This window comes from Primulina huaijiensis, chromosome 1 (genome assembly GCF_012295235.1).
Source record: "Primulina huaijiensis isolate GDHJ02 chromosome 1, ASM1229523v2, whole genome shotgun sequence".
Taxonomy (NCBI): domain Eukaryota; kingdom Viridiplantae; phylum Streptophyta; class Magnoliopsida; order Lamiales; family Gesneriaceae; genus Primulina; species Primulina huaijiensis.
In genome coordinates, this window is record NC_133306.1 from 15,599 (window position 1) to 37,157 (window position 21,559).

The following is a 21,559-nucleotide window of genomic DNA, read 5'->3' on the forward strand; positions in this document are numbered from 1 at the left end:
TATATTCCTCCCATCTGACAGACAATATGTACATCTCTATATAAGGAGATGCAATCACAACCCCAAGCTTTAATTTTGCTTGACCAAAACAATATATAATACGACATCAGTGAGCTCCAAACTCCACCTTGATGATGTAGAAGAAACTTGTACATAAAATAATGATTAACTCTCTATGTGGCAGCTTGGGAAGTCTCAGTAGTGAGACAGGGAGTATCAAATCCGAGATGGGAAACTTGAAAATTTCAGTGAAAACTGAGAATTCTTGCACAAAACAGGAGCCCATATCACGACCCGATCAAAAATCATCCAATGGTTTTGAACAAAACAAAAATCCATCATCTTCTAATATTGAAACTCCAACTAGCCTAACAAACCTCAACATTCCAGCTGCTCTTAAATTTGAAGATTATGAATTTCCATCCCCAGATTATTCATTATGGGAATCTATCTTTCCTCCTGATCAACTAGACGACTTCATGGTTTGTTCTCCAGTTAGGAACAACCATGTTCACCCAATGCATGGGGGTCAAAATCTCATGCTTAGCTCTCCACCACGGTTTTCATCCCCACTCGGGCCTCACAAAGGCAAGGGGATGAGCCCACTTCACCGTTTTCTTCAACTCCCCTAGTAATCAATTTGTATCCTTGCCAGCTCTCGACCCTCCACTCGAAGATACTAATAATTATGATCAGAAGGATGGGGATTTCACCATGTTTTCCCCTCTCAACTTGCCTAGTGGAGTAGAAGATCCTTTGATGAACTTGCCAGAGTTATTGGATTGCTTGACGATGCCTGACTCGACTAGGTTTTATAATTCTGTGGTGAGTGATCAGGCGTGTGTTCCTGAAAGATCTCAGTTGACTCAAGAAAATGGGATTTATCACCAGGTGGGATCTATTAATGCACCTCAACCATTATCACACCAATTGCAACAAGAAAGAAACCAAGAAGAACATCAGCGAAGTCACCAAGAAAGACATCAGCCAAATCAACCAAGATTTATGCAGCGGCATAAACAGTTGCACAATACCAGTTCGATAATGCCAATTCTTTCACCCGATCAGGTCCAACTTTTTTTGCTAATGAAACTAAGCGTTTTTAGTTACCGAAAATGGACTTATATCTCATGCTGATCATACAGGAACATGATAGCGGACTACAACTGGTGCATCTCCTTCTTGCTTGTGCAGAAGCAGAATCGAAGGAGGACTATATGTTAGCAAGGAGGTACCTCCACCACCTGAATAGAGTGGTGTCTCCTCTTGGAGATTCCATGCAACGTGTTGCTGCATGCTTCACTGAAGCCCTGAGTGCAAGACTTGCTGCCACCCTTTCAAATAAACCTAGCACCTCCAATTTAAAGCCTTTCAATCCCCTTCCTCCAGATAATCTAGAAATCCTCAAGATTTATCAAATCCTTTATCAGGCCTGCCCTTACATTAAGTTTGCTCATTTCACAGCTAATCAAGCAATTTTTGAGGCATTTGAGGCTGAAGAGCGTGTTCACATAATTGATCTTGACATCCTCCAAGGCTACCAATGGCCTGCTTTCATGCAAGCCCTTGCTGCCCGGCCAGGAGGTTCTCCTTTTCTTCGAATCACGGGAGTTTGTCCATCCCCTGAATCTGTTAAGGAAACCGGTCGATGTTTAACTGAACTCGCGCACTCTCTTTGTGTTCCATTTGAATTCCATCCTGTTGGTGAAGAACTGGAGAACCTAAAACCCCATATGTTTAACAGAAGGGTTGGTGAAGCTCTCGCCGTTAACTCTGTCAATCGGCTTCAACGAGTCCCAGGAAATTGTCTTGGAAAGCTTATAACTATGATTAGAGATCAAGCACCAAACATAGTGACAATAGTTGAACAAGAAGCAAGCCACAATGGACCTTATTTCCTGGGCCGATTTCTGGAGGCGTTGCACTATTATTCAGCAATTTTCGACTCATTGGATGCAACATTTCCACCGGATTCTGCACAGAGAGCAAAGGTGGAGCAACAAATTTTTGCGCCAGAGATTAGGAACATCGTGGAACATGAGGGGCCAGAGAGAGTTATGAGGCACGAAAGATTGGAGAAGTGGAGGAAAATTATGGAAGGGAAAGGATTCCAAGGGGTTCCCTTGAGTGCGAATGCAGTGACTCAATCGAAAATATTGCTTGGATTGTACTCTTGTGATGGGTATAGGTTGATAGAAGACAGTGGTTGCTTGCTCCTGGGTTGGCAAGATAGAGCCATTCTAGCTGCCTCTGCTTGGAGATGTTAGTCAGGCAAATGTAGTATTTCGCGATTACATTAACTAAAACATAGTATTTTAAAAAACATCATAGTTCTAAATTAGTCCTATACTCCCATAAATTGGCCTAATTTTGATTTTTGTTAATCTAATAAGTTCAATTTTAGCACATTGAACATGCAATTCATTTTCGCCTACATGTTGATGTGACAACAATTATACTACAGGAGGTAATCATCGCTGACATGACATCAAAAATTATGGACGTTACATAGTATCGGTACTCAGCGCCGAAAAAAGGACTAATTTTATGAGAGGAAAAATTACAATTTTAGTCATATAACTTGTCAAAATTTGATTTTCATTAAACTGATTTTTTTTTCTTTTTTTTTGGCTGAAGTCATTACACCTACATAATTTTGTTTATTTCGTACTATGCTCTCCTTCATAGATAATGTGGTCATACATTAAAATCTACCTAAGCAAAAATCAAGAAAACGACAAGATTTTCTTCCATTTTAAATATTGAGCATCGTTTTGCTTTATTATTATTCTTTGCTTAATATATTTTAATATATGTAACATATGTTTTAATTTTGTCGCAAGATCTAAGTAGGAGAGCATCAATACGAAATAAGAAATATTAAAAAAATACCAGAACAAACAAAAAAATTATAAGTTAGTAAATGAAATAAAAATTTAATATGTTACAAGAGTGAAATCTAAAACATACTAATTTAAATTAAAATTGCAATTTTCTATTTATAGGAGAAACAAAATGATTGTACCAACACCTAAACTTGACCTAGTTTCTGTCGGCAGAGGAATGTAGCAGACAAACAGATAAAGATTTTAATGAGGCAGATGTATACATTTGACAAATGAAATTTGAAAAGGAAGACGTGTTTTTTTCTTACGCGGTTTCACACTTCGAAATTCGACTATAAATAGTTGTCTCATTCTTTCATTTCAAAGTATCCTTTCATCGAGTTTTCTATCATCTTATAGCATTTGACTGCTTAGTTCTATAATATTTGTAAGGTGTTTTGTTCTCATGTATTAAGAGAGTGTGTGTTCTGTTTGGAAATATAGTGAGTGGGTTGTACACTATAAAATATTATAGTAGAATTATTTTCATCTTGTCTGTGGTTTTTACCCTAATAATTTTTAGGGATTTTTCACGTAAATCTCGATGTCCAGTTTTATACTTTATTTTCATATTATTATATAAAGTTGCCGAACGTTGAACCAAAAAGTGGTATCAGAGCCTTGGTTTAAAATTTCTTAAGATTCTGAGTTTTCTCTGTGGTTGCAGCTTAGACTGATCTTCCACATCAGAAAAGTTTTTTTAAGATTTTTTATTAAGGTGGGATTATTTTGTCCAGTCTACTAAAATTGTTGTAGGCATAATGGCGGGTAGGTACGAGATAACAAAGTTCAATGGAAGCATCTTTATGTTGTGGAAAATAACGATACAAGCAGTTTTAAGAAAGGAGAATTGCTTGGCGGCTATTGGAGATAGACCGATGGAAATTTCGGACGATGAAAAGTAGAATGAGATGAATGATAATGTTGTTGCCAATCTACACTTGGCAATAGCAGACAAAGTATTGTCAAGTATCTCTGAGATAAAAATAGCAAAATTTATCTGGGATACTCTGACAAAGATGTACGAGGTTAAGTCGCTACACAACATGATTTTCCTAAAGAGAAGGCTTTATACTTTTCGGATGGTGGAATCCTCATCGATGACCATATTAACACACTAAATACTCTATTTGCCCAACTCACTTCCATGGGGCATAAAATAGAGGAAAATGAACGTGCGGAGCTTCTACTTCAAAGTCTACCATATTCATGTGATCAACTTATCATCAACATAACAAACAATATTCTTATAGGCTTTCTAAAATTCTACAGTGTCTTAATTGTGGTTCTCGGAGAAGAAAGCCAACGCAAGAATAAGGAAGATAGGTTGGTAACTTCGAAGCAGACAGAGGTTTTGCAGATGATAAGAGAAAGATTTATGAACCGTGACTCCAGTGGGAGCCAAAGACGAGGTAGATCAAAATCGAGAAGTAAGAAGAAAAATATTTACTGTTTTAAATGTGGAAGTAAAGGGCACTTCAAGAAAGAGTGTACGAGTATCGAGAAGAATTCTCAAGGAAATGTGGCTAGTACTTCAGGCAGTGGTGAAATATTATTCAGCGAAGCGGCAACAATTGGAGAAGGCAGGCACAACTTTTGTGACACATGGATTAGGGATTTAGGAGCGACGTGGCACATGACTTCTCGGAGAGAATGGTTTGATCATTATGAACCAATCTCAGGAGGATCTGTATTCATGGAAAATGATCATGTCTTGGAAATCGCTAGAGTCGGTACTATCAAAATAAAAATATTTGACGACACCATTCGCACCATACAAGAGGTATGACATGTGAAGGGACTGGTGAAAAATCTTTTGTCCTTGGGGCAATTGGATGATATTGGGTGCAAAACTCGTTTCGAGAACGGGATCATGAAAATTGTGAATGGTGCGCTTGTGCTTATGAAGGAGCGAGATACTTTATCTTATTCATTGATGATTTCTCTAGGAGATGTTGGGTGTATCTAATCAAGAAGAAATCAGATGTTTTCCAAATCTTCAAAGATTTCAAAGCGCGGGTTGAACTTGATTCTGGAAGAAAATCAAGTGTTTGAGGACTGAAAATGGAGGATAATATACCAGTGACGAGTTTGATACATTTTGTCAACATGAGGACATCAAAAGACAATTTACGACGGCTTACACATCTCAACAGAATGGAGTGCGGAACGGATTAACCGAAATTTGTTGGACAGAACAAGAGTTATGTTGAGTTCTATGGGTCTAGACAAGTCATTTTGGGAGGAAACAGTCAAAATCACTTGTTATATTATCAATTGTTCTCCATCAGTGGCGAATAATCTGAAAACTCCGATGGAGATGTGGATCAGGAAGCCGACATATTATTCTCATTTGCATATATTTGGAAGTCTTGTGTATGTTCTATACAATGAGCAAGAAAGATCAAAGTTGGATTCAAAATCCAGAAAATGCATCTTCTTGGGTTATGCTGATGGAGTAAAGGGGTTTCGTTTGCGGGATCCTACTGTTCACAAGCTTGTTATCACCAAGGATGTTATCTTCGAGGAAGATAAAGTAAAGGGAGACAAAGGCACATTGAATTCATAAACAACTATATTTCATGTGGAAAATAAGCCGGACGAAGGTCAAATTTCTTGTGAAACAGTACCAGAGCACGAAGAACAAGAACATGTTAAGTCTGAGGTTTCCAATGTGAGGCATTCAACCCGAGACAGAAGACCACCAGGTTGACTTTCAGATTATGTCACTGAAAGCGATATTGCATATTGTCTATTATTTGAGGATGGTGAGTCATCGAGTTTCCACAAGGCTACTCAAAGCTCGGATGTATCCTTGTGGATTATAGCGATGCAAGAAGAGTTGGAGGCATCAGACAAGAATAACACTTGGGATCTTGTTACACTACCACGAGGGAGGAAAGCCATTGGAAACAGATGTGTCTATAAGATCAAGCGTGATGGAAATAACCAAGTTGAGCGGTATCGTGCTAGATTGGTGGTAAAAAGGTATGCTCAGAAAGAAGACATTGACTTCAATGAGATATTTTCTCCAGTATTTCGGCTTACAACCGTCAGAGTAATGTTGCATTGTGTGATGTGTTTGACCTACATCTAGAACAGCTAGATGTGAAAACATCATTTCTTCATTGAGATCTTGAAGAAGAAATCTATATGCTTAGGCCAGAAGATTTTGTAGAAAAAGACAAAGAGAACTTGGTTTGCAGGTTGAACAAATCTTTGTACGGTCTTAAACAGACACCGAGTGTTGGTACAAGAGATTTGATTCCATGGTCGAATCAAACAATAAACTTTCGCAAACAGCCTTGCTAATGCTTCAGATATATATTCTACATATATGTATACAGACACACTCAACTTGATTGTTCAACTTGAAATTTGGCAGATATAGATCCCAAAACTCTTAAATTAAGTATTACAACCTTCAAAATTATGTACGGTATAATTTTGATAATGGTATTAGAGTTATTTGGTAACACGTGACTTAGAAATTCCTTGTTTTGATTCTTTTATTTTTTTAATATACCAGATTTCAGTGTTTCATAAAGCTTATTTTTTATTTTGATTTCTCTAAAAGATAGTGACCGTGTAGAGTGATTGATCACATTTTGATAGTTTCACATCACTCGGCCATTGTATGACAGATTAAGGTATGTTATAATTAGGCAACATACAACAGATATTTCGTATTAGATTTATATGTTTATGTGCTCCTGCATCCTTGTGTGGATCACCATGGCATCACGTTTGTCGACGGTGCATTGAATAAATTGTAGTTTTTTAGCGCACATCTTATTATTGTTTTACTAATACATGACTACATTGCACATGTTGGGCCATGTTCCTTGTTAATCGTGTCATAAATATGTTGGATCGATTTTATTTATATAGACTTATATGTGAATAATTATGTTTATTGGGTTCTCTATTAAGTTAAGCCCAAAATTAAAGTGATCAGTTAAAGTTTTGGCTATTGGGCTTTAATGTATCTGATAAGTTGTCGGCCTTTAATGTGTAGAGATCTAAGTGTAATTTTTTTTTTTATGATGAACAAAAACGGAAATATTAGAAGATAATGATTATCTATATATGGGTCATGATCCTCAGATCGTGAAACATCACGTTCTCTATTCTCTCTCTCATTAAGAAAATAGTTCAGAAGAGAAAACTAAAAGATTCTCTCAAATAAAATAGCGCGTAGATTTGGAAATTCAATACACTTTCTAAAAAATTCAGAATTATGACTTCAGGTATGTTTCTGCTCAAGTTTTTAGTCAGATTCTTAATGATTCAGTATGATGGATTCTGTGGTTTATGGATTTCCCCAACAAGTGGTATTAGAGTCACTCATGCTTGAATCATTGAGATTTGTTTAAAATTTTAGATATTATTTGGTTCCAGATTTGGAAAATAAATTTGTTTTAAAATTTTGATATGACTTCAGATCTGGAAATATTTTAGTTGAAAACAAATCTTTTAAAATTTCAGTGTTTGTAAATAGATTTTGGTTGAAAATTTTAAGGATTCGGTACAAAACTTCAATTTTCCGTCCAGTTTTTATTAACAAAAAAATATTTTAGAAAAAAATCGAAAATTTGGGTTAAAATTTTTCACCAAAATCGACATATGGTATGCCCAAACAAACATAGACGCACATAGACGACTTTTCGGAGCTCCCCCGCTCCCCCGTTACTATTCATGAAGTCGCGAGCGCGTAGGGGCGTGATTTTGGGGTCCCCCCGCGCACTCAGAATATCTGGGCCGAAGTAGACATGCGATTTCGGGTCGTATTGATTTCGTGAAATTTTTTTACGTTTCAGTTTTATTCAGTTTATGGTTAAAATATTCAAATAATAATAAGGTTATATGTATTTAAAATTGATTGATTGAAATAAAATTTCGCCACTTTTGTGAAAATTAATTTTATTTTGAAATACAAAAAGATTTTAATATATGTGATTTATATAAATATTAATCGGCTCAAAAGAATGTTAATATTTAATATAATTTTATATGCACTTATGGTCGTAAACATGTGATAGTTGTTCGATTTTTCGTGTGAATAATAAATCGACCAAAAGAAAAGTTGTTATTTGACATTATAGTTACTATCAGTCTTTGACTGTTACGTCAAGATATCAATTATCAGTTAATCTTTTGTCCAAAGATAAAACATTAATGGAGTGCTCAATATCTTGTTTCTGGGGTTTAAACTATTTGAATTTATTGATTATTTTATCTGGATATTTGGTTGAGCATGTATATTTCCTTTTTTTGTTCTCAATTTAGATTTGACTCCTGCAAATATTCATTTCAAAATAAATTATATCCCTATGTTAAATGACTCGAATTTTAAATCGTAGCAAGAGAATTTATTGATAGTTCTCGGAGTCATGGATTTGGACATTGCGATAAGGGTTGACTCTCCTCCAACCATTACGGATAAAAGTATCTCTGATGAAAAGTTGGAGTTTGAAAGATGGGAGATGACGAATCGCATGTGTATGATGATTATAAAGAGAGCTATTCTAGAAACATTCAGGTGCACAAAGTCGAGTGACATTGCTACGGCTAAGGCTTTTCTTCAGAACCTCGAAAAGAGGTTTGCTAAAAATGAAAAATCTGAAATTGATAAACTTTTAGCTAGCCTCGTTTCAATGAGGTACAAAAGTAAGGGATACATCGGAAGTACATTATGAAAATGTCTCATCTTGCTTCAAGGTTGAAAGCACTAAAGCCTAACCTTGACTTGCTGGTGCATTTGGTTTTAATATCTCTTCATCCTCAGTTTAACCAATTCAATGTGAGCTATAATTGTCAGAAAGAGACTTGGTCTCTGAATGAACTCATCTCACACTCTGTTCAGGAAGAGGAAAGGTTGAAGTAATACAAGACATGAAGTGCTCATTATGCATCTATCTCGAAGGATAAAGAAAAGAAAATGAATGATAAGGAAGCTGCTGATACACAACCTTCGAAGAAACAACAGAAAAATCTTAGTGATTCTCAAAGCTCTAATTGTTTTTTATGTGGCAGTGATGACCATATGAAGAAGCAATACACTAATTATCACGTTTGGCGTGCTAAGAAAGGTGTGCTTCAGAATATGGTTTGTTTTGATATTAATTTAACTTCAGTGCCTAGAAACACATGGTTCTCCTTACTGCTGTGGTGGTTGGAAGCTTAGTTTTTTGAGGTTGGGTAATAAACAAAGATATTGCAGTTTGGTGGATCTTAATACCATTGAAATGGAAAGGTAGAATACCAGCACGAGCACGAGCACGAGCATGAGCATGATACTACACGACACGACATGACAAGACACGAAATGTAAGAGTAGCAGCTGGATAACGTGGCAGTGGTTTTTTATCTAATCACCTTCTTGAACTTGACATGCAAATTAGGTTTCATGTGTTTCATACCATGGACGTTAATCCGGTTTGTTCGGTCAGTTTTACAACAACCCGAGGCAACTTCAACCTTGGATGTACTCCTTTTAAGAAAAACAATTTTATTTAAAAATAGTATTCTAATGATAATTGTGGTGATAAGGAATTGGCCTGAAAATTAATAATGAACATTACATTTGTGGATACTAATTATAAAAAAGAAGTAATATCTAAATTATGGTTGGATTATAAAAAATAATCCAAGATATTATCATCTTTTTTATAATTATTATTTAAATCAAATTCCTCATTGCACATAAATAATTCGATGTCAAATTACTGATCGTGAATAAGCGTGCCAGGTTATCCCACACTACAAAAGAGGTCGTCCCCCCACACCCAAAAAACAATTTAGTTCTTGGAATACTACTTCTGGTGGGCTATGGCGTATCAGGACTCTGGTATGCTATCACGAGATCAGTTGCTTTATCTCTTTGATCGGTTCTCCTTTCTCACCTCACAGCCCGGTACTTGTAGCAATTTCACTGTCTTTTCACATTTGTTTTCGATTCATTTAAATGGCTGAGATATTCCATTTTCAGAGGTCAAGAAGCGGATTGCTGATGCCGTCAGCGACAAGCAGGTGAATATTATTTTTATTTGTTCTTTTACTCGTCGATAGAAGTTTAATCCTGTAAACTGAGTTGATTAATATGTGATTAGAATTATCCTCGTACCAAGATTTAGTGTGTTCTGGTTTTTCATTGCCAAGATTATCAATTTTAGATTTACGCGACATGCCCTCACTGTTTTTGGGCACCGAGTCTTTAATCTTTATGTGGGTTGTATGAGAAACAACGGTTGATTCAATTTCAGTAGTAACTTTTGTGGTGGCGACGTGGCGTAGATATTCGCTGCTTTTGTGCATGTGCTGTATATTCTTTAAAACTGTTTTAATAAAATTTCAACTTGATTGATACGAGATTTAATCTGTTTTCAGATTCGTTTGCTTTTCCATTTTTACTACTAGTTATCATTGTTGAAGCTCATATTTTAGCATTGGAAAGTAAAATTGGATGAAAATTGCTTCAATTGTCCCTTTGGTTGTGGTTGAATTCAAATTTCAAACCCATGCTGTCACGCCCCGAAATCGAGACGTGTCATCGGCGTTGTTTAACAATTTAAAACCGTATAACAACAAGCCACGTAGTACATCAAATAGCCAAAAGCCAGTCTATTACATAAATCAATAATCGTCTTTACAATGCGATTAAAACGAAATGCGGAAGCGTATAACACGATAATATAACTAAGAGACAATGATAAGACTGGTCTTGAATTGGATTGACTTCATCACCATCCCCAAAAGTATTCTTGTTCTTTATCTTCGATTTGTTTCTCGTTCTTATCTGGAGGTGGGAATGTAAGGGGTGAGTACTTGGGAAATACTCAGTAAATGGGGGCCGATCGGGCATAACGAATATCAAGGTTATAATTATACGAATACATTATTATAATCTCAATCTTAAGCATGTTGAATCGAATATGAACAAGATACAAACATAGCACTGAAAATCATCTCCTTTTTCATGGTTTACTGATCAGTCCCCTATATGTTACTCCTCTAAGGGGCGAGGCCAAAAGAACGGTTATTATAACCCACCGCATCAGGGCCTTAAACAAAACATATCAAATATCGGAATTTCCTTGCCATTTCTAATTCGAATCATTACAGTGCATTTCAAAGATTTCAAACATGCTTTCAAATATTATAACGAATATCAATCAACAAATTGTTCAAAGATTTTCATAACAAATAGGAACGAATATATCATGCCGATCGAATTTCAAGAAACATACTTAATTTATTTTTTGAGCAAATGTGGACATACTTACGAAGAACAAGTATGTCGATATATATATCAAGTAGTACACTCATGAAATGCAAGTGTACGTAAAAGTATAACAAAAACCCACTTACAAAGAAATATATATAGCAAAAGCCCACTTACTTGATGATAATCTTCAAAGATTTGAGGGAAAGACAACTAAAATTCGAACACGAAAGCTGCTGGACTGCGTCGAACCGGACAAGAATTATGCTACTGCGATGCTTCGAAAATGGACAAGAATGAGTTGCTGAAATTTTCAGAATGTTGTGAATGTTTTGTGCCTTCTTTTTGGTCATCATGCATGGTATTTATAGGCTCATGGAAGGGAGGTGAAAAAGCTCTCATTCAAGGCCATTACATCCATGTTTATGGCCTTCTTGATGGCCTTAAACACCATTAACATGTTGTTATGTCTCTTCAAATTCCTCCTTGAATTCATGGCTTGAAAATGTGGTTTAAAGGCTTGGCTTTGTGGCTCTTCAAATGTGGCTCTTCAAATTCTTAATGTGGCTCTTCAAATTCTTTGGTCTTCACATCCTTCCCACCTTATGAGGAGTTTCGTCCTCGAAACTTGGCTATACTCGATCTTCAAAGAGATTCGGATATTGTTCTCGCATCATTCCTTCCAACTCCCAAGTAGCTTCTTTTTCGGTGTGATTGGACCATTGTACTTTGACATATGGAATAGTTCGTCGTCTCAATACTTGTTCTTTGTTACCCACAATTCGGATTGGAATTTCTTCGTACTTCAGCTCCTCATTTAGCTTGCCCTCAACCAGAAGTGGTCCAGCCTCCAGAATATGACTTGGATCGGAAATATATTTCCTTAGCTGCGAAACGTGGAAAACATTGTGGATTCTTGACATATCAGGTGGAAGTGCTATTTTATAAGCAAGTGTTCCCACTTTCTCTAAGATTTCAAAAGGTCCGACGTATCTAGGATTCAATTTCCCAGTTTTATTGAACCGCATCACACCCTTCATGGGTGACACTTTCACATATGCTTTTTCACCCACTTCAAATTCCACGGGTCTTCTTTTCAGGTCAGCCCAGCTTTTCTGTCGATCCTGTGCAGTTTTCAGTCTCTCTTTGATCATAGCAACTTTATCCACTGTTTCTTGGATCAGTTCGGGTCCAACCATGGCTTTTTCCCCTACTTCATCCCAATATAGTGGCGATCGACACTTTCGTCCATACAGAGCTTCGTACGGTGCCATTCCAATACTGCTGTGATAACTATTATTGTATGCGAACTCGATTAAGGACAGATGTTCGCTCCAATTACCATTGAAGTCTAGAGCACACGCTCTCAGCATGTCCTCCAAAGTTTGTATTGTCCTCTCAGTTTGGCCGTCCGTTTGAGGGTGATATGCCGTACTAAGAGTAACTTTTGTCCCCATAGCTTTTTGAAAGCTCTTCCAAAAACGGGATGCAAACCTCGGATCTCTGTCTGATAGTATGCTAACTGGAACTCCGTGTAACCGTACGATATTATTCATGTACAAGGTGGCCAGTTTATCCAGATTATAGTTCATGCAGACAGGTAAGAAATGCGCAGATTTTGTGAGTCTATCTACGATTACCCATATACCATCATAGCTTTGTCTAGACCTTGGTAAACCGACTACAAAGTCCATGGAAATATGTTCCCATTTCCATTCCGGGATTTCCAAAGGTTGAAGAAGTCCACCAGGTCTCTGGTGTTCTGCCTTGACTTGTTGGCACACGTGACACTTGGAGACAAACATTGCAACGTCCTTTTTCATTCCACTCCACCAGAAGTTTTTCTTCAAATCTTTATACATTTTGGTACTGCCGGGGTGGACTGAAAATTTTGACTTGTGTGCTTCAGACATTACTTCCTGTCGAAGATTTTCAATGTCAGGTACACACAATCGTCCTTTCATCCACACAACTCCTTTGTCATCTGTCTGAATATCTGGTGATTTTCCTTCTTCAGCTTGTTGTTTCAGTTTCATCAAAGTGGGGTCTCGATCTTGACTTATTTTGATTGTTTCCCGGAGGCACGGTTGTGCTGAAAGTGACGCTAGTATTACCTTGCCCATATTCTTCCGACTCAAAGCGTCAGCTACCTTGTTTGCCTTGCCCGGATGATAGCTTATTGTCAAATCGTAATCCTTCAGGAGTTCAATCCATCGTCTCTGCCGCATATTTAGTTCTTTTTGAGTGAACAAATACTTGAGACTTTGGTGATCAGTGAAAATCTCACACTTGGCTCCATAGAGATAATGTCTCCATATTTTTAGTGCGAACACCACTGCAGCTAGTTCGAGGTCATGCGTCGGATAGTTGTGCTCATATGGTTTCAGTTGCCTTGAAGCGTAGGCGATCACCCTTCCATCTTGCATGAGCACACATCCTAAACCTCCTTTAGAAGCATCACTGTAGATGGTGAAGTTTTTTCCTTCAGATGGCAATACCAATACCGGAGTAGAGGCAAGTTTCTTCTTCAAGGTCTCGAAACTTTGCTCACATTCTTCACTCCATTGAAACTTAGAGTTCTTTTGTGTGAGTTTAGTGAGGGGTATGGCTATTGAAGAGAATCCTTCAACAAATTTTCGATAATAGCCCGCTAATCCCAAGAAGCTTCGAATTTCTGCCACATTCTTTGGTCTCGACCAATCCATGATTGCTTCTACCTTCTTAGGGTCCACAGACACTCCTGCTGCTGATATTATGTGTCCCAAGAATGTGACGCTCTTTAGCCAGAATTCGCATTTCCTGAACTTGGCGTACAGTTCCTTTTCTCTAAGCGTCTGGAGGGTGAGACGAAGATGTTCTTTGTGGTCCTCCTCACTTGACGAATATACAAGAATATCGTCGATGAATACCACAACGAACTTGTCAAGAAACGGTTTGAACACCCTATTCATGAGATCCATGAATGCTGCCGGAGCGTTTGTCAACCCGAACGGCATTACGATGAACTCATAGTGCCCATACCTTGTTCTGAAGGCTGTCTTCGGAATATCGTCTGTTTTGACCTTTAGTTGGTGGTAGCCTGACCTTAAGTCAAGCTTGGAAAAGACTGTAGCTCCTTTGAGTTGGTCAAACAAGTCATCTATCCTTGGAAGCGGGTACTTATTCTTGATTGTGATCTTATTCAGTTCCCTGTAATCAATACACAATCTCATGCTTCCGTCTTTTTTCTTCACAAATAGGACAGGAGCTCCCCATGGTGATGCGCTTGGTCGGATTTGCTTCTTATCCAACAATTCTTGAAGTTGTTTTTTGAGTTCTTTCAACTCTGCTGGAGCCATTCGGTACGGTGCTTTTGAGATTGGTGTAGCATTGGGTACTAAATTAATCTCAAATTCCACTTCGCGGTCAGGGATTGTGCCAGGGAGTTCTTCAGGAAAGACATCCGGAAACTCTTGTACTACCGGAATCTTTTCTAGTGCAAGTGTGGTTCCTTCCTTTACCTCGCTTAACATAGCCAGGTAAACTTCTTCTCCACTTTTCATGGCTTTCCAAGTCTGGGAAGCAGATAGTAAGGATTCATGTTTCTTGACTTTGCCATAGTAAACGATTTCTTCTTGGTTCGGAGCCCTTAGTTTGACGTTCTTCAGGCGGCAGTCTACAATTGCGTGATTCTTTGATAGCCAATTCATTCCCAGAATGGCGTCGAACTCCACCATGTTTAGTTGAATCAATTCAGCTTGAAATATGTGCTCATTGATACCGATATTACAATCTTTGTGCACCCTATGAGTTTCAATTGTCTTACTTGTGGGAGTTGCTACTCTAAATGGTTCAACAAGTACCTCAGGTATAAGCCTTAATTTCTTAGTGAACCTCTTAGATATGAACGAATGAGTGGCACCACAATCAAACAATACATAAGCTGGCATTTCATTGATTAGAATGGTACCTGCCACGACATCGTTTGAGTCATCTGCCTCTTTATGAGTCATTGCAAACACACGAGCGTTGGGCTTATTTTCCTTCGGCTTGTTGGAGGTAGTATCACTATTTGACCATGTCCCTTTCTTCGGCTCGGGACAATCAGCAATTCGATGTCCCAATTTCCCACAATTGAAGCATGCACCAGTTTTTCTACGGCATTCCCCAGAATGGCGGTTATTGCAGATAGGACACATCTTGGCCTCTTGATATGTTGGACTGGACGAAGCGCCCTTGAAAGTCCCACTGGACTGATTTGGTCTTTTGAACGGTTGTTTCCCTTGAAAAGATTGTCCAGAATGAGGTCGCTTATTCTTGTTCTCATCCTCCCGGCGTTTGATGTCTGTCTCTGCTCTTATTGCTGCGCCCATTAGATCAGCAAAGCTCGTAGGTTGATAAACTGCTAAAGCTGACTGAATACGGCTGCTCAAACCACGCTTGAACCGATGCATTTTCAAAGTATCATCAGCCATGATAGTGGGTGCATAGGTTCCAAGGGAGTTGAACTTTGAAGTATACTCCATCACAGACATATCCATAGTTTGAGCGAAATTTTCAAATTCACTCAACTTCTGTAATCTCACTTCAGCCGGATAGTACTGTTTCAGGAATACCTCTCGGAATTGTTGCCATGTGATTGGTCCATTTGCTGTCACAGCTGGTGAGACTGTCTCCCACCATTTGGCTGCTTTTTCTTCTAAAAATGGTGTCACCACATCCACCTTGAACTCGTTGGGAATCTCGAGTAGGCGGAGTTGGGTCTCAATATTTTTGATCCAGTTTTGGGCAACTTCAGGGTCCGGGTCTCCTTTGAATGTTTGAGCTCGATTCTTTCGGAGAGACTCGTAGTGGTACTTGACCCCCTGTGCTGGAGGTCCTGGTGGTGGCGGATTGCCATTGGCGTTTGTGTTTCCCAACCCTTGGATGGTGGTGGCCACAATAGTTGCTATGGCCATTAAATCAGCTTGACTTAGGCCCAATCCTGGTGGTGGTGGCGGAGGTAGGTTCTCTTCATTGTCGGTGTTATTACGGTTGTTATTGCGATTTCCGTAGCGTGGGTTGCGGTTGTTTCGTACTGGTCTCCCGTCCATGTCCTACAAGTGTACAAGTTTCTAAGATATTCGTTTGCTAACATATATCAATGAGTCAAACATGAAATGAAATCGACCACTGATAAAACCAAATAAACTCTTTATTGATTCAAATGAAAAGGGAAAACAATACAAATCCAAGTTTTAGGAAGCACAAAAGAAGAGAAAATTCATGAGAAATCAAATGGATTATAAATCCTTATTACAACCAGTCGTGACACTAATTCCTCAATCATCTAAAATCTCGCCATCTCCTACTGCTTCGTCTTCCATTGGCTCTTCTATTGGTTCCATTTCAGGTTCCAAGTCGATAAGGGCATCCTGAAGTTGTTGAATCTGATTTTGTAAGTGTTCGTTATGCATAGTCAGATGCTGCACCGAATCTTGTAGTTCTTGAATGACCAATGCATCTTGCTGATGTCGTTGGACTGCTATAAAAGAGGTCTGTTCCAAGAGAGCCTGGAGATGAGCTTTCTGTTCCTCTAGCTCGTTCTTTTCTTCTTGTAGAGTATGTAAAGTTGCAATCAGTTTCCCGTTGTCTTTCTGTTCTCGGGCGAGAGATGCTCGAAGATCCTTAATGATGGTATCCTTGTCAGGGACGGGTATAACACTCATGCGAGCCGTGGTCCGAATGCGAGGCATAGAAGAATTTGAAGCCATTTCCTGAAATAAAACAAATGGAAAGGCTTACAAAATGATAAGGTCGTGAATAAACATCAAACGGTAACTTTAATAGTCATCTCATTCGAGATTTGATTCAGAAAGGGTTCAAAGATGGAAAATTCGAGAATTGACGTATGGTTTGAAGACTATACGTCGAGCTCAATACAGAATAATTAATGGAATCGAATTCTTGAGTTTCGGAAGTCACAATTTTCAAATATAAGATTGGGGTGGACATGAATGACTAAGTTTTTGCCAAAATCTAACTTCGTCAAACTTTGTCCTTCGAAATCTCCAGCCGGATTATGAACCTGGCGGCTCTGATACCACTTAAATGTCACGCCCCGAAATCGAGACGTGTCATCGGCGTTGTTTAACAATTTAAAACCGTATAACAACAAGCCACGTAGTACATCAAATAGCCAAAAGCCAGTCTATTACATAAATCAATAATCGTCTTTACAATGCGATTAAAACGAAATGCGGAAGCGTATAACACGATAATATAACTAAGAGACAATGATAAGACTGGTCTTGAATTGGATTGACTTCATCACCATCCCCAAAAGTATTCTTGTTCTTTATCTTCGATTTGTTTCTCGTTCTTATCTGGAGGTGGGAATGTAAGGGGTGAGTACTTGGGAAATACTCAGTAAATGGGGGCCGATCGGGCATAACGAATATCAAGGTTATAATTATACGAATACATTATTATAATCTCAATCTTAAGCATGTTGAATCGAATATGAACAAGATACAAACATAGCACTGAAAATCATCTCCTTTTTCATGGTTTACTGATCAGTCCCCTATATGTTACTCCTCTAAGGGGCGAGGCCAAAAGAACGGTTATTATAACCCACCGCATCAGGGCCTTAAACAAAACATATCAAATATCGGAATTTCCTTGCCATTTCTAATTCGAATCATTACAGTGCATTTCAAAGATTTCAAACATGCTTTCAAATATTATAACGAATATCAATCAACAAATTGTTCAAAGATTTTCATAACAAATAGGAACGAATATATCATGCCGATCGAATTTCAAGAAACATACTTAATTTATTTTTTGAGCAAATGTGGACATACTTACGAAGAACAAGTATGTCGATATATATATCAAGTAGTACACTCATGAAATGCAAGTGTACGTAAAAGTATAACAAAAACCCACTTACAAAGAAATATATATAGCAAAAGCCCACTTACTTGATGATAATCTTCAAAGATTTGAGGGAAAGACAACTAAAATTCGAACACGAAAGCTGCTGGACTGCGTCGAACCGGACAAGAATTATGCTACTGCGATGCTTCGAAAATGGACAAGAATGAGTTGCTGAAATTTTCAGAATGTTGTGAATGTTTTGTGCCTTCTTTTTGGTCATCATGCATGGTATTTATAGGCTCATGGAAGGGAGGTGAAAAAGCTCTCATTCAAGGCCATTACATCCATGTTTATGGCCTTCTTGATGGCCTTAAACACCATTAACATGATGTTATGTCTCTTCAAATTCCTCCTTGAATTCATGGCTTGAAAATGTGGTTTAAAGGCTTGGCTTTGTGGCTCTTCAAATGTGGCTCTTCAAATTCTTAATGTGGCTCTTCAAATTCTTTGGTCTTCACACATGCAGGAAGCTGTTGCTGTAACTACTGCTATCCAAGAGGAGATATTTTCTCAAATGGGAGTTGGTGAGTGATCTTGGTGAAAAATAAACGATTTTGCACAAAATAATAGAGCTTTGTATTAAAATTATTTTCATGAAGCAGACATTCGACATTGTTTGGAAGTAGATGAACTGTGGTTCTAAAAAATAACCTGCAGTATCTCTTGAATGATAATGTGAAGTTCGTTATTTCTTGTCTTCTTTTCACAAAATTACTTGGTGATTGATTTACTTTACTTCTGGATTGCAGATCCACGGTTTGGTCTAGCTTTCTTGGGAAAAGTAAACATGGTTTATGAGAATGATCGAGATTTGATGATTCAGTTTTATGGTTTTGTAGCAAAGTAAGCACGACTAATTTATGTATCCATGTGGCATCCAAGCTAATTGGTTCTAGCTATTCTTTAAAGCTATTGAAAACACAGAGTCAATTATCTCTACAGTTTGAATTTGTTAAATTTATGACTATCTGGTTAAGCACAGTTCACCAAGTATTCTTTCGGATGGTTGGTTCTTACCCTCATAGTCTTGCAACCCAAATTCCCTTTTGGTTATGAAAATGGGTTCATTATTTCCTGCTCCTCCTTTATGAACTATATTATCCAGACAGTGATTCAATTCTTCTGTATTCATGTGTGTGACTACCCTTACTCTGCAGTCTTCACTAGATCTATCCATCTTTAGTCTTTTAATCTGTTCTGGAATTTTTTCCTTTTCCTTCTAATAGTTGTGAGATCTCCCAGTTTTGGAAAAGTGATGTATTACCGGCTATTCTATTTATTGAAAGGGAGGAGATAGCTTGTGAGGAAGCAGAGCTTGGGCCAGAAAAATTTGCCGTAAGGATGGAAATGCAACAGAAGTTACAAGAACAGGTATTTTATTTCCAATTGCAATTAACTTCTTTAAAAAGCTCTTGATTGGTTGGATTAACATTTTTACAGCAACTGGAGATGTTGACACACATGCATAAGTTTCACTTGAATGATCAGTCTGCAATTCTTGCAAAGGTGCACTGCGTAAATGAGTTAGTCTTGTTTTTGGTTTCCTCTCTTTACATGAATACGCATACATATCTCGAGCAGTGTAAACAAGAATTCAGTTTATCATTACCTTCACCGTTTATCTTTATGTTAAGCCAGATATTGACCAAAATTTTCGTAAAATGCTTATATTATGGATTTATAGCATGAATCAAAACCATATGCTTTGTTGGATGTCTTCTTGTTTTGTTTTGTTTTTTTTTATCCTGAATTTTATCTAGTCCATGGGTAATTCCTTCTTTCTTCATCACACTTAAACTCTGTAAACCCATGCATTTTCACATAGCCCGATTGCTTCATTTCGTCCAGGTCAGTGAGGTAGAGTATGGCAACAATCAGACCTAGTCTCTAAGTGCGGACCAAACTATGAATAGATTTTTAGTAGTGAAATGTAACTATAATTTTAATGGATTGAATATATCGCACATGACCACCCATTTATTTGAAAACATGGGACACCCCTCTCAAGTGAAGTCGTTGGAAAGAGCAGGGGCCTAATTATATAAGGAGCCTAGTCTAGACTCTAGGCCCTTTACTTAGTTGGGTCTATATTGTTAAAATCTTGCTTTTCATTACATATTTGACTATTATTTAATGTCTTGTCAATTGATTTACACGACAACAGCCATATATATTTGGTTTTTCTTTTCTGTTTTATAAAAATGAATTTCCGCATTTCCAGTTCCTTGAAACCCAAGTTTTCATATTCTTTGTCCCTCATTCGTATCCTTAGAATTCCTGGATTCGTCAAAACTTATTACATTGCAGAAATCTCAGTTGACTTGTGCTATTGCAGATTCACCAACAGATGGAGGCGGCTAATTTTGAACTAGAGTCATCACTGTTGTCTGTTGAGCAGATCCAGGACATTGTTCAAAGGAAGGTGTCACCCGTATATCACCCAAGATAGCTAGCTAGCTAGCTCTCTGATTAGACAGACTTTTACTATTTCTTGCTAATGATACCATCCTCAATCTAATTCCAATCAAGTGTTGCACCATCCGCTGCTGTTCGTGTCTTTGGTTTACTTATGTAAAAAGTATCTCAGTACTTCCGTCTTCAAATCCAACTAAAGCTAGATGGCTGAATTGGTCTAAGCCACCAGCTTAAGGTTCTTGTCCGACAAGGTGTGGCACGTCGAGAAAAATCATTATGTGAAAATCGGTATTGATCGTTCTCAAACTCATGTTGACATTCTCATCTCAACTATTTAAATATTATGAATTTAAATTTAGAGAAGAAACGATTAGATATTGTGCGATTGAACAACTTTTTTTAGTTTTTATGATAAATTATCTTTTAAAAATTGGCTTTCAACAAGTGTAGAACCTTCTATTAAACGTATCTCATGAAATACATTAAAGCGCACACTTAAAAAATTAGTCGTTGAACAAAAAAAAAATAATTAAAGAATTTTCTAGTTTAAATAATAAAGTTTCTTTGTGTTTGGATATTTGGAGTGAACATTGACAAAGTTATTCATATGTGCATATTACTTGTCATTGGATTGATAGTTCTTGAAACTCTGAAAAAATATTGTTTGCATATAGATGTTTTAATGAATTACATACGACACAAAATATTTCTCAAATTATATTTGTTATTTTAGAATAATATGATTTATCTTCTCAAATTTTTTCAATTTCTTTTGATAATGCTAGTACAAATACTTCAAATGTTAGTTATCTTATTAAAATATGTAAATCATCATTAGGTGATAAATCTTTCCATATTAGGTGCATATGTCATATTTTAAATTTGTGTATTCAAGACGAACTAAAAATTTTGAATCACATATTAAACCAATTACGACTATGGACACATCTCTAATTTATGAATCAATGGGGCAAAATTTTCAAAATCAATGGTATGAGACTTAAACGATTTGCACGAGACATTCTGACTCGTTAGAATTCAATATATAAATTGTTTATTATCTTTTTTTGAATATAAGATTTATTATGTTTATTTTTTCATCAACATATTCAAGGTCGTGATATTTATTTGT

General features: G+C 37.3%; 1 protein-coding gene and 1 pseudogene across 1 annotated transcript; both read left to right on the plus strand.

Annotated features, from left to right (window-relative positions):
• The first annotated feature begins 161 nt into the window (after positions 1-161).
• On the plus strand, positions 162-2,550 carry LOC140976508 (GRAS family protein RAM1-like; annotated as a pseudogene).
• A 7,064-nt stretch (positions 2,551-9,614) lies between these two features.
• Positions 9,615-20,564, plus strand: LOC140973172 (uncharacterized). Its single transcript, XM_073435778.1, has 7 exons — positions 9,615-9,801; positions 9,877-9,917; positions 18,479-18,536; positions 18,762-18,855; positions 19,299-19,383; positions 19,453-19,518; positions 20,348-20,564. The coding sequence occupies exons 1-7, from the start codon at positions 9,717-9,719 to the stop codon at positions 20,459-20,461; spliced, it is 543 nt and encodes a 180-aa protein (XP_073291879.1). The 5' UTR covers positions 9,615-9,716; the 3' UTR covers positions 20,462-20,564.
• Positions 20,565-21,559: the final 995 nt, after the last annotated feature.